At 39.4% G+C, this 14,758-nt stretch overlaps 1 protein-coding gene across 1 annotated transcript in view; it reads right to left on the minus strand.

The window, feature by feature from the left end:
- Pde7a (phosphodiesterase 7A) overlaps positions 1–14,758 on the minus strand; it is an 87,574-nt gene that overhangs the window by 14,120 nt on the left and 58,696 nt on the right. The window contains exons 4-5 of the mRNA XM_055603375.1: positions 6,085–6,236; positions 3,894–3,957 (exon numbers count right to left, since the gene is read on the minus strand). Of these exons, the coding sequence (XP_055459350.1) occupies positions 3,894–3,957; positions 6,085–6,236 (216 nt within the window). The remainder of the gene's footprint in view (positions 1–3,893; positions 3,958–6,084; positions 6,237–14,758) is intronic.

Here is a 14,758-nt window from a genome sequence, read left to right on the forward strand (position 1 = left end):
GCTGCCAGTGTTCATCCTTGCTGATTTCCTACCTCTACTAGGCTTATCTTCCCTTTCCTCACAAAAACTCGCTAGGCTGTATGTACTCTATTATATTTCTCATGATTTTGTAGACTCTATATAGGACAAATATGATACAGTGACAGTTAAACTGCCTATTTTCAAGGGACTTACTCTCATAAGTTACTGCATCACAATAACACATATGATTCCAGTATCTTCTGGTCGATGATTCTTGCTAAAATATGTAAACTATACAACTAATCTCACACCAAGAATTTATAATATTTAAGAGAATTAACTAACAACTCATTAAAGCACTACAAACAGAACCTATAGTTGAATACAGGTAAAAACTTTCAGACTATTATGAAGGCTGGGGAAGGCCACAAAGATGATTTTAAAAATATAGTATTACTTATTATTGTGTATTGGCACAACCATGCATGATGGGCGTTCACATGCCACAGTGTGTGTATGTGTGTCTGTGTGTGTAAGTCAAAGGACAACTTTGGAGAATCAGTTCTCCCACTCTTAATGGGGACCGAATTCAGGTCATAAGGCTTTTGCAGCAAGTGTCTTCATTTCCTGAACCATCCTGCTGGCCAGTAAGGATCCTTTACAGACACAGATATACACAGATGTGTGGGCACATATGCCAGGTGTGAAAGTTAGAGGTCAACTTATAGAAGTCATTCTTGCTTTCTACCATATGGGTCCAGAACAACAAACTCATGCATGTGCTGACTTGGTTGCAAAGTCATATTGCCAGCCCCAAGATTCTTTTAAAGATGACTAGGCATATCATTTCCATGTGGACAAAAATATCCTTAAATTGAATGTCAATGAGCCAGGCATGGTCACACAGATATTTAATCCCAAAACCTGGGAGGGAGAAGCAGGAGGAGCTCTGAGTAAGAGGCCAGCTGGACTACATAGTGAATTCTAGGACCAGGACTACAGACAAAGACCATGATGATGATGATGATGATGATGATGATGATGATGATGATGATGAAGAAGAAGAAGAGGAGGAGGAGGAGGAGGAGGAGGAGGAGGAGGAGGAGGAGGAGGAAGAGGAGGAGGAGGAGGAGGAGGAGAAGGAGGAGAAGGAAGGAGGAGAAGGAGGAGAAGGAAGGAGAAAAAGGAAGGAGGAGAAGGAGAAGGAGGAGGAGAAGAAGCAGAAAGAAGAAGAAAGGAGGAGGAGGAAGAAGAAAGAAGAAGGAAGAGAAAGAGGAAAGAAACTATTTCTAGAGTAAAACTATCACAATATACCAAAAAAAAAACAAAAAAAAAAAAACAAAAAAAAAAAACCACAGAGCAGCGAGATGTCCTGACCCTCACTGGTTTTTAGAAACTGACTTTCCATGAGAGCTTGGGCTGTAGCACAGGCTGGCTACTCTCCTGCCAACAAACCAGAGTCTCAGGAGCAACAAGCACACACCCTGTTCACATCCCTGTAAGAGGCTGTCAAGACAGCAACTGCTCTCCTTCCTACAGCAGAGCAGATGAGGTGCACCTGTCCTGGGGTGAACCCCTCAGCTCTGTTTTTCCTTCCTGTCCTCTCCCCTATACATTAGAGTAAGAAATACAAAACACCCTTTGACAGGAAATCAGTGGCTGGCTCTTCGATCACCTCCCCCGAAGGAGGAGAAGCCTTACCAGGCCCCAGAGATAGACTATGAAAGACAGTCCTGATGAGACCTGATAGGACTGGGTCAGATGGAAGGGGAGGAGGTCCTCCCTTATCAGTGGACTGGGGAAGGGGCAGGGAAGAGATGAGGGAGAGTGGGATTGGGAGGGGCTACAGCTGGGATACAAAGTGAATAAACTGTAATAAATAAAAATTATAATAAAAATTAATTGAAATATATTAAATGCTAAAATTCAATAAAAAGAATACAAAACACCACTGAGTCAATAAGCAAGAAGGGGAAACTATGAATTTGGATATGATGAGTACAAATCATACATAATTTTAGTTTTGGAAGGAAACCATCCAACATTCAAGTTGAAGAACATCTTTTTTCCTGCCCATTTGTTGAGTTACATTTCTTCAAAGAGAGAATCTCTGTGGCTTCCAGGGAGTTATAGTTAATTTCCTCTAAAAGCAAAGGTGGGTGGCTAACAATGGGTAGTTTTTATCTGGGACCAATTCATTTAGCCACCTTCACCACAAAGCCAGTTCAAATGGGGTGGTCTAAGGAAAGGAGATTAATAATGAAGACTGGCAGCAACTGTGGCTGATAGAGAACACAGTTGAGTTCACTAGCTGTCATCCTCAGTCCCTGACTAGCAGGATGTGTAGTTTTAAAAAATCAAATTTAGAAAAAAACAACTAACTATGTCAATGAATAGCAGGCATCCTAGGAGCCTAGGAATAGGGTATGAGCTATCAGTTTATGTAAGGCTAGTCTTTCAAAGTGGTATGGCTGGTATTGCTTTACCTGTATTTATCTTGTGATAATAACTGAAGTCATTTATATTGATTTAGAAAAGAAGAATTTTCCAAATCTTGAAGGAGTTGGGCCATCTAATATTTCACTGCCTGTATTAAAAAAAGAAAAAGCTCACAAGGCCTAGAGGAAAGGCCTAGCTGGCCTTTCCAGTAGGGCAGCCAGGTAGGAGCCAGGGAGAACAACAGGACACTTAGCCACCCACGGGCAAAAGAAAAGGAGACAGAAATTGGAAGAACAAAAAGGCAGGGATGTCAGGGTGTTTTGCCGACAAAACACAATCTTACGGTTTTCACCACCTTGCCCTTCCTTCCTGTCAACAGTGCACAGGTAAACGGGATGTAGAGAGGCCTTTTCTCTGCTTCTGCTGCTCACAGAAATTAATAGTGACACTCAAGAACCACTCCTAAAGTTGTATTTCTTCATCCAAAGTGAAGCAGGAAAAAGCAGGGAAGGTGACATGGTTCACTGGGTAAAGGAGCATACAGATGCAAGCTCAGCAAACTAAGCTGGAACCCTGGAATCCACAGGAAAGAGAACCCACTTCCACAAGTTATCCTCTGACATCACACGTGTGCTGGAGGCGTGTGCATACACCTTCATAAATAAACAAACATTTTTAGAATGAAAGAAAAAGCAGTTAACTTCAAAGTAAAGCAGATGACACATACGTTATTCATGTCAAAGAAAAACTGACTTATCTGTGTAATTTTATTAAAAATCTATAAAAGGTACAAAGATGGTTAGTATCATCAAGAATTATGCCAAATACTTTATTTCAAATAAAAAAGGTTTCCAAATAGAGTCCAGTTTTGGTTCCCAAAGAGAAGAAAAAAGAAAAAGCAATGCCACATAATGCTGGGCTAAGGCGCGGGCAGGGGCACAGATTAGGATGACCTGCGAGAAATTTCTCCAACTACTCTTAACTCTTGAGAGCCTAATTTCGACATATAGTATGCATTTTCTTCTTCAGCACGGGGAGGCAGCTCCAGAGGGAGGTTGAGGATAACAAGCTAACCCTCTGTAGAACATAAGAAAAAAGCTGGGGGACCAGCACACCCAAGAAAGAGACCAACTGGTTGACCATGCCTTTGGGATAACCCCACATGTTATCTCATGTCAGAAAATGCCACTGTAAACAGTCACAAGGTGAAGAAACTGAAAATGGAAAACTTAAGACTGCAATGAGATACAGTTATTAAAGATGGCAGTAATAAATGCTAATTGGCCAACCAATTAGTAACTTTTGGTTACTGTCAAGACTAATAATAACAAAAAATTGAAAAATGATTTCTGTTGGCTTTTTGCAAAGTTACTAACAAGGACAAAATGCCAGTACAAGGTTCATAGCCTAAGATAAAGACATACCACACTAAAGCTTCAATATAGGAGTCTAGTGTCCACAGTAAACTCAAGTATGTCAAATGCTTCACTTACCATTTGTTAGTCTATCAAACAGAAAGATATCAAAATTCCAATTTCCAACTTTTTCCAGCATACACTGAAATGAAAAACCAAACATTTCTACTGTAATTGAATTCAATTAACACCCACTTTCTGCAGATAGTCCATAGCGAAGTTAACAGAAATTAAAAGTGGCTGTTTGCTTCGAGAAACACCAAGAATCATTCACCTTCATTCATCTTATTTTCTAGTTTTTCAGGCAGGGTTCCACTATGCAGCCCAGGTTAGTCTACAACTCTAGACTACGGGAATTCTCCTGCTTCAGCCTCCCAAGTGCTGGGATTACAGGAGTGTGCTAGCACACTTGGCTTTCATTCTCCTTTTAGTTATGACCTTTGCAACTGGTTCAAAATTGTCTACAGAAATAAATTCCATTTGAAACCAAATTATTTTGTTTTTCAGTTAATTATACATAAGTCACCACAGTCTTTCAGCCTGTTCCTATGGTCTACAAACTTATGAAAATTCTGAAATAATTCACCGACATATAGCCCATATCCTGCATATTCTCAAACTAAATTTAAAAAATCTGGCAAGGATTTATAATGGCCACTAACTCACTAACGGCTGAGTAGGTGAGTTTTTCAATCCTCACACCTGAGAAACAGGCAAAAAAATAACTTGCTCAGTTGAAGTGGGAAGCTGTGATGGTGATTGAGGAGTCCAACTTCTGGGACTTGGATACCCACAATGAACCCATACCAAACCACAATTCAATTATTTGCTGCCAGGTTTTGTTTGTTTGTTTTATTATTTTGAGACAGGGGCTCTCTACATAGCTCTGGCTCTCCTGGAAGTCAGTTCAGGCTGACCTTGAACTCACAGAGATCTGCCTGCCTCTGCCTCCTGAGTGTTGGTATTAATAGCATCCATTACCACATTTGACTTGCTAACCAGTTTAAAAAAAAAAAACAACAACAACCCTGAACTATGGGGTATTTATGGGCAATTTTTAAATATCATTCTAAATTTTCAATAGATCAATCAATTAGCTCTTAGGATAATATGTACTAGTAGGGCATGGTGGTGCATGCCTTTAATCAGAGCACTCAGGGAGGCAAAGGCAGGTGGTTCTCTGTGAATTTGAGGCCAGCCTGGTCTACAAAGCGAGTCCAGGACTGACAAGGATATACAGAGAAACCCTGTCTCAAAAAAAAAAAAAAAAAAAAAAAACAAATGAAACCAAACAAACAAACAAACAAACAAAAACAAAACAAAAAAAAAAAACAAAAAAGGATAATATGTACTTTGGTAAACAAATAAATCCACCAAAGCCTATATTGTGTGGGCTTTTAAAGCACCAAAGTTAAATTTTACCCAAAGTTAAATGGTGAATATAAAATGATAAATAAAACAGAACAAGCAACACTTGTGTGACACGTGTTGAGATTGAATCACAGTACCAATAACCAGGAATAACACACAGGTTAATAATCTAACCTAAAGAGAAGAGTTTGTAAGCTCTAAATCTCAGAGTGAAGATCAATAGTTCCCACTGACTTATTAAGAAGAGAAACATTCTTTTCTTTAAACTTTAAAGAAGATACCCTGGGACCAATCTACACAAGTTTAGAAAATCTGGACTATAAAATTTAAGCAACAAATAATTTCAGATAAATTAAAATTCAAGATTATATAAAATCCCATTAGATCAAAACAAAACCCATTTATTCAATCTAACTTAAGGAAATTCCTGTGAAGTCTTCTTAAGAATGAAGCAAGTAATTCGTACAAACACCGCTTTACTTAAGACTAAACTTCAAGATTATTTAACTGACGAAGATAGAAGCATCTCCCTGGCCTTTTCCTCTGGAACCACTGGGTAAACATATTCATTCTCAGTGATGGACAGAGCCAGCTTCCTTATCAATAGCCTTAGATCAGGTCACAGCTCCTCCTCTTCCCAGCATCCACTTCTGTATCAGCTTAGCTGACTGTTCTGTTGATCCACTCATTACTTAATGTTGTAACAAATGCAAATGTGCTCACTACTTTATCAGAAATTTTCTTTACTGTTGTTACACCTGCTTATCAACAAACAGGTGCCAAATCTGAAAAGTAGCTCAATCCAGACAGGAAAAGGTTCTCAATCAGTTTCTTGGAGGGGGCTCCCATAAACATAACAAGCAACCAGGTGGAATCTTTTTGAAGAAGTTGTACAAACCTTGGCTTGTCCATTATAATCGTCATCTAAGATGTTGAGAGAACTACGAACTGTGGCACCCCGAAAAAACCTCGAGGATCTGAGATACCGCTGGAAACTTAGCAACCTTCTGATGTTCCTGGCAGAAACTGATGCTTCAATTTCAGACTGAGCTGAAAGAAAGGGAGTAATCATGAAAAAACTGGAAAATCGTGCATCAGCTGCCTCTGTAACGCCCTCCCCTTCAAGTTCCATGCTAGTACTTAAAAAGTGTTATATACAAGCACTTACAGCTTCTCCCTTCTATTGTTTTGTACTGGAGCTTTGCATGCATGTATGCATGTGCACCTGGTGTGTGCAGTGATGGGGCAGGCTGAAAGAGCACTGGATTTCCGGGGACTGGAGTTAAGGATAGTTGTGAGCCATCATGTAGTTCCTGAGAATCAAATCCAGGTCTTCTCGAAGGGCAGCCAGCCAGTGCTCTCACCCACTGAGGCACTTCTCCAGCCTCACACAGAAGTGTTTTTAAAATTCATTAATTTCCATGAACGGTTCTTTTTAGGAGAGGTATTTTATTTCTATTTTTAATTGAAGAATTAAAAAAAGGAGTAAGGGTAGGTTCTGAGAGGCTTTAGAAAGCTACAGGAGCATCTGGATTCAGAATCAGCTTTAAAATTTAACTTTCATTAACTATTTTCATTCTGTTGCTTCAATACACCATATAAATATGAAACTTGGAAGCAAGAACACACACGTCTAGTTTCAAACTACTGAAAAGCTAAATCCAGTCATAAAGGTGTATTAACAATTATAATAATCCTAATGAGATAGTTTCAAATATTTTGAAGATAACCTTAACTAAAAGAAAAAGAACAGGGAATATATTGTTTATATATTAGAAGGGGTCTAAAGGATAGAAATAAAAAATTCTCTTAAGAGAAAAAATCTGGGCACTGTGGCCCTTCACTGGAAACAGTGTGTCCTTTCACTGAGTCTAAAACTATTTCTTTACAAAACCGTCAAAATAACCCAGTTTCTCTGAGCATCAAAACACACAAGAGAGTTTGGTTATTTAACTCTGTACCTCTGCTCCACAGTCCATTCCTTCCACCACTTGTTGTTAAGCTCCTCAACCTCAGGCTTCTGCTTCATCTTCTGCATGCCCTCACAAACTGCAGTCTTCTCTGTATACTTGTCCCCACTGGTTTGTATTTCAATCCTCTATTTCCTTATTCACCTTTGGGTTCTTCTTCTTTTCAAAAGGCATTTATTCAGCACCACAAGCAGACTATGACATTTAGCCATCAATAGTATCCATCTGCTTGCTAGAAATGTGATGGGAGAGTCTCTACTATAGAGAAACGGTCTTGTTCTCTCTCCAGTTACATGTGTGGGCTTACAGAAGTCACATTTTCTTTACAGCACATGGTCAGTATCCAGTGTTCTTCTTTGGCCACCATAAGCCATGACACAGCCATTCTTGACTTTCCTGGTTGCTTGCTATATGGTATGTATCCTCTCAAGGTTTTTTTTCACCTTCAACTCTATGATCATTAGTATTGTTAATTGGAAAAAAAAATCTAGAATCACCTGGGAGGGAGACTAAGGCCTGTGTGTGCCTGTGTTTGGAGCCTTACCCTGACTAAGTTAACAATGAGCCCAAGAGAAAGCAGAGAAAGCAGAGACGAACTTGTTTGCACACTTGTGAATCCCATAAAAACACTCAACTGAAAGCCAAAATATATATGCAGAGCCATAGTATCTGCGCAGGTCCTGTGCTTGCTGCCTTAGTCTCTGTGAGTTCCTATGAGCTTTGCTCAGCTGATTTACAGAGCCTTGATCTCCTGGTGTCCTATATCCCTTCTAGTTCTCACACTTCCTCTTTCAAGGGGTTCCTTGAGCCCCAAAGGGAGGGATTTGATGCAGACATTCCATTTAGGGCTGAGTGTTGCAAGGTCTCTCACTCTGTATAATGTCTGGCTGTGGGTCTCTGTATTTGTTGCCATCTGCTACAGGAGGCAGGAAGACTATATTTTAGTGTGTGTGAAAGCAATTGCGCATGTGCGTAGAAGATGGTGGCTACTAAGCTTTTTCTACTTTTTCCTAAAGAACCCTATAATAATAAGCATTGTGTGTTAATCCCTCTACACGCCTGATTCCTTACAGTAGACCCTCAGAAGCAGGGCAAGTGAAATGGCTTGTGTCACAGTATCTAACACACATAGTCTTGCTGAAAATAAGATTTCATAAGTAAATTAAAGAAATTTCCAGAACTGTTCTGAAAGAGCTTCCAAAATACAATCTTATAAAGGGCTCAGGAACTATAAATCAGTAATATTCATCACACACACACACACACACACACACACACACACACACACACACACACGTCTCTGTAGAAGCAAAGTCCTTACACTGAGAACTCCAATACAGACATCTTCTGGGGCAACAAATAAGAATGAGGTTGGGAAGGCTGCACCCACTTCTCTCTCTTTCCCTCTCCCTCCATCTCTTTCATTATTTGTTTTTATTTTATGTGCACTGATGTCTTGACTGCATGAATGTCTATGTGAGGGTGTCAGATCTTGGAGTTACAGACAGTTGTGAACTGCCAGGTGGGAGCTGGAATTGAACCCAGGTCCTCTGTTAGAGCAGTCAGTGCTTTTAACTGCTGAGCCATCATCTCTCCAGCCCTGCATCCAGCCTCCCCCCCCCCCCCCCACCTAGTTAAATCTAATGCCACTATACAGGGAGACAGCAGGCTGAATGAATACAACCATTTAGGAATATAGGAAAGAGGAGGAATTAGGAAATGGGAAAGAAGCCAGTACCCTTCATTTGGATAATTACTAAAAAGCTTGCCCTCCGGCCAAATTACACAAAAATCCACCCCGATTACCGTTGTTCAGATGAGTTCATTTTGTGACATGAAGAAAGTCATTATTCATTTCACAACAGAACAGACAACAGATTAAACCTGTCTTATTTAGCTTGGATCAATTACTTCCCAGGCTTTGTTCTGTTTTTCACAGTTAGCTACATCCTGATACAGCTCAGGGATGCTATCATCAGAGGGTACTGGCCTTGGAAAGTACCACCAACCCCAGGGTGTAGTACATAGACCAACTGAACCATCAAAGGTAATGTGCATGGGCACTGTGTCCAGGCATCCTTTCTCCATTTTTTTTTTTTTTTGGTTGGGGGGGGGTGTCCAAAAATAAAGTAGAGAATTGTAGGCGATTTTTAAAAATACAGTTTTTTCCTCATCATAATAGAGAGTAAAGAGGAAATAAAGCCCCAGGCAAAGAAGAGAAAGGGGCTAGACATTGACCAACACTGTTCCTGCCTCTCTCGAAGATACCCATGCCACCCCCAGCACGACAGAGCTACTAGATCAGAGAGCCCTTGGCCCCTAAAACGGACCACCACCTACTGCAGTACTCCACAAGAGGGCGCCCTGCAATCACGGCCTCTGCACACAAACCACACACATTTAGGAATGTCTAGAGAAATGATTGTTTTCATTTCTATAATCAGGTGCTTTAAGGTTTTAGCTCTGGTTTAGGGCAATACTATGCTGAACAAAGATTGAATAAAAACTTCCGAATACTTTCTGTATTCTTACTTTTTCTTTCTATCCCTTAGTTTCCCTCAAAAAAAAAAAAAAAAAAAAAAGTACTTGTATTTATCCTACATCTATGGGGCAAGCTCTTTAAGAAGACTTTTAGACTTAGCCTGTATGGACAGATGGAGAAGCAGTGTTGTAGGCTGCCATGAGCAATGCTGTTCAGCTGCCTGTGCTGAACTGGAGAGACAGCATGGCAGGGTACATGTAGATGGGCTTAGAATAAATAAAGACTCATCTGAGTTCGAACCCCTGCTCTGCCACTAGCCTTGTGATGTGAATGAAGCAGGTTATTTCAAGTGTCAGTTCTTTATCTGTAAAACGGGCCTCTGGGGACTGATGGCAGAGAACAAATGAGATAACCTAAACAATGTCTCTGTACAGTTTTGAAGAAAGAAGCGAGCACTCAGTAAATAGAAATTATATGTATATTACAAATGATAATTATAAAGATTATTAAATACTTTAAACTCATAACCTTATATTTTTTTATTTTTAGGACCAGATTTCTTTTTCATGGTTACATATTTAATACTGAAAATCACTGTATACATAAGTACTTCAGAACTAACTGTGCATTTACAAGATTTCAAAATAATTTCACAGGATTTTCAAATGAATATATAGTATAAGCTATATTATAATTAAAAAGTAAGCAATTCATAATTTCAAATTAGATTGATTCTAATAAGAATGAACTGCATCACCACTACTTTCTCCTTAAGCAAGTCTTAACAATGCTGTTTTGAGGAATCAACAATCACTCTGATAATTTAGTAATTAAATAACAGATACAAAACTCTTTGAAACAAGATTGCTCTATGGATTAGGTATCTCCATTTCTCACGCTTAAGCCTTGAACTTAGCTAAAAACACATGGAATTTGTTTTCTTTTTTCTTTTCTTTTCTCTCTCTCTCTTTCTTTCCCTTTTGTTTTGTTTTCAATACAGGATGTCTCTGCATAGCTCTGACTGTCCTGGAACTCACTCTTTTTTAAATTTTATTTTAAAGAGTTCAAAATTGTAATATTTAAAAAATATTAAATACAGTTTTTTTTTTTCCACTTTGTATGGAACCAGGCTAGTCTCGAAGTCACATAGATTGGCCTGCCCTTGACTCCCAAATACTGGGATTAAAGGGGTGTGCCATCACATTAAACTCTTAATTCCATATTAAGGAGCTGGAAGAAGAGGCAAAGGAAGTGCAGAGCTTCAGAGTTCACTTCCTTCAAAGAGCAGCTGCAAAATCCTATCAGGGTGAAGTTCAACCTCACAAGTTCTGCAAAGTACAGAAAAGCAACAACCACTAAACTGGATTAAGATTAAAGTCCAATCTTACCAGCCCACCTATTTATGCATTGAAGTTATCAAAGACACCTAGAATTTCACTTCTTCCAAGTCGGGACAGAGCAATGAAAATTAATGGTTCGTTCTTTATTTTATTTTTTTTTTTATGTGCATTGGTGTTTTGTCTTCATGTGCCTTTGTGAGGGTGTTGGATCCCCTGGAACTGAGTTAGAGACAGTTGTGAGCTGCCAAGTGGGTGCTGGGAATTGAACCTGGATCCTCTGGAAGAGCAGCCAGTTTTCTTAACCCCTGAGCCATCTCACCAGCCCCAACCAATGGTTCTTAAATGCAGTTGTCTGAGAACATTCTGGAAACCAGAATGACATTTCCAATGCACCCATATGGCAGTGTGCAACTCCACAAGAATCAGTAAAGGAACTGTCACCAACAGGAGTATGAACTCAGGTCACTGGCATGCATGCAGTTTGTGTGTGTGCCATGCTGCCACATGTGCCACACTTCCAGGAAGTTGGCTTTGTACTTCCACAATGTGGGTCCCAGGTATTGAACTCGGCTTGGTGACAAGTACCTTTACCAATTGTGCCATCTTGCCAGCCCTGTTTCTAGTGATAGCTCTGTAAATTCAAGGAACGCTGTCTTTGAAAGAAGCATGCATGATTTCAAGACAAATATGTGAGAGTCAATTAATTTAATAGAAACTTTAGACAAACTACAGCCTTGGTCTATAACGGCACAGTTATAAGTACAGGCTAGATGGTCACGTTTGAGTTAGAAGACAGACACTTTAGCAGAGCAATCAATCATCAAAATGAACTGGCTTGTGACTAGGAAGATAGTGATGGGCAGTGGGAAAGTGAGGAGGAAAGGAAAGACAGATATACAAGTAAGAAAAGTACCAAGCAAATACCAATGCTTAAGAGAAAAAAGCACCAGTTATAGCTGCTTACATGGGAGCCAGCTAACCCAAGACAATGAATCCAGCCTGATCTGCACTGGATAGCTCAAGGGCACACAGAAAGAAATGTTTTCATATCATATAAGTGTGAAGCAAACAACCTACGATGATGGAAACAACCCCATACCAACGCAGCTGAGAGACTATGGAAACATCTCTGGAGAGTTTATGTTTCAACAGTCTGTTCCTGGAGTGAAGACAATGTGAAAGGCTTGGCTCAAGAGAAAAGCAAGTATCTTGAACTTGGTTGACAGTTAATAAATATTATCTTGGGGGAACTGCAAAAAAGACTCTATAACTCTAACTGGCCAATGACACATAGCTCCAGTCAATTCAATGTGATAAAAATATTTACAGTATTTAACATGAACCAGAGCTGCTGGAGAGAAGAAATAATAAAATAACCACCACCAAAGGCCAAAACAAAACAAAACAAAACAAAAAAACAAACTACACAAGTAAAAGCTTAAAGCTAAGAGTTCTGAGGTTACAGTATAAATATCCTGGTTTCCTATGCTGCCCTAGCACTTGTAGAGGGTGGCACCGAAGAAAAATGAATAAAGTCAGAGATAATGGGTAAAACACATTTACATGGGTTGGAATACTACTGTGAGGCAAGAGGAAAAAATGGAAATAACTGCATTTGTGTAGACAATGAGAACCTGTAAAGAAGCATTCTGCGTGTTACATCTTCCAGACACTGCAGAAACCACATCCCTGTCTGGTGACGTCAACAGGCTTTGGCAAATCCTGTCAAGAGAACAGTCAAGCTGACAGCTTTCATTATGATTTAACAAGCATGCCAGAATCTAAGTAGAACAGGATTATAAGAGTATTATTTGATGTACTGGGAAACAAAACTAGGGCCTTACATATGCTAGCAACAGTTCTACTAATGACCTATATCCTCACCTATAATTTTTTCAGACATAAGGGTTAGCTGATATGTGTACACACACTTCTCCCCCGCCCCCTCTCTCTCATGTGTGTATACCAGAGGTTGATATCAAATGTCATCCTCCACTTCTTTGTTTGTTTTATTTTTCACAGTGATGGTGCTGAACATGGGGCGTTATTATTGTGAGGCACACACACTTCCGTTACACTACAGCCCTAGCCTTTCCATCCTTACTTTTGAGATAAGGTCTTTTGCTGAACCAGAGATCTCCAATTTACTACAATGGCTAACCAGCAAGCTCCAGGGTTGTCCTGTATCCACTTCCTTAGTCCTTGATCTGAGGCTTGCTCTCCCACACCTTGTTTTTTGATGAGGGTATTAAGGGTCTAAACAAATGCTTACCTGGCAAGCACTTTACTGAGACATCTCCTGGAGACACAAACAAATCAACATAGAATTCATACATATCTTCATGTCCAATTAATTTAAGAGACCAGCTATAAATGGCCAGTCAAATACAGAAAAATGAAACCTCTGTAGGATATTTGGGACTTTTATTTGGCCTACTAAATTCAAAAGAAAGAAAACAGAAATGAGCTTTCCTTTTGGTTATCTCTCTCTCTCTCTCTTTTTTTTTTTTTTTTTTTTGGAAGCAGAAACCTGAAAACACCTAGAGAGGCAGAAGCTGTGACAATATAAAACAAGTGTGCTGAAGAGCAAGCAAGCAGGACCACAAGAGGGATCCACAAGCCCCTGGCCACCTGTTGGACCAGTACTGACATCAGCCTCACCATTTTTTCTACCTAACATGCACAGTGGTGCCCTTATGTGAAAGAAGCCCTTTCTTAAGCTTGTAAACCACGTAAATACATAACAGGTATCTTTTTAGCTAGAGCAGACAAGACAAAATATAAAATCCATAAAAATACAAAAAACTGCTTCAGGAAACTTCAAGTGAGAGGTACTTGGGGAAATGTTTACATTCTGAAATGAAGACATTACTGAGAGCTCAAATGTGGGGGAAGGCTTGTGAAGGATGCAAGCTTCACTTTGTCATTTCTGTCTCCAGGCTTCCATCAGTAAAGCAGGTTCAGACAGTGAAGGCGCTGGGCTGGTCCTATCTGTAAACTGATTCCACATCTCTGGGAAGCATGTCTTGGCAGAGGATCTCAATCATGAAAATCACTCTGCTCTGTGTCCACGAATAAAAAAAAATTCAAAATGTCTCCAAAATTAAATTCATCCCAGTTCTTTATAAATAACTGCTAGTTTAACATAACTTAGTCAACAAAAACAAGGTCTGAATATAAACATATGACTTTACATAAACGGCTAATTTTGTTATATCATATTTTATTGCAAAATGATTTAGTAGCACCATAATTTAGGACATTATTATCTCAAACAAGGTGAATTCCTCTACACGAAATTATATCTGAGTATCTCTTTGCATATATTTATAGTTCTGGTGGTGAAATGATGTTTAGTTTTTTTTTAATTTTTTTTGTTTTTAAGATTTATAATGTTCTGTCTGCACGTATGCCTGCACGCCAGATCTCATTGTAGATGGTTGTGAGTCACTATGTGGTTGTTAGGAATTGAACTCATGGCCTCTGGAAGAGCAGCCAGTACTCTTAACCCCTGAGCCATCTTTACAGCCCTGTTTAGAGTTTTTAATGCACATTATTGTACTGTTTCCTGAGTCTGAAACTATTTTAATCTCCACCCCTGCACCTTAGTTCAATATTTGTTGAGTTTTCTAAGTTAAAGGGATTTGTTTAGTAAGGTTGATTATTTATTATAGTTAATAAGTTTCTGTGTTCAGATGATTTTCTTTCTTTTATTGGAGATAGAGGGGAGAGGTTGAGACAGCCTCATGCATGTACCCCAGGGTGTCATCATTCTGCATA

Source organism: Psammomys obesus, unplaced genomic scaffold, assembly GCF_907164565.1.
Source record: "Psammomys obesus unplaced genomic scaffold, mPsaObe1.curated_primary_1811, whole genome shotgun sequence".
Classification (NCBI taxonomy): Eukaryota; Metazoa; Chordata; class Mammalia; order Rodentia; family Muridae; genus Psammomys; species Psammomys obesus.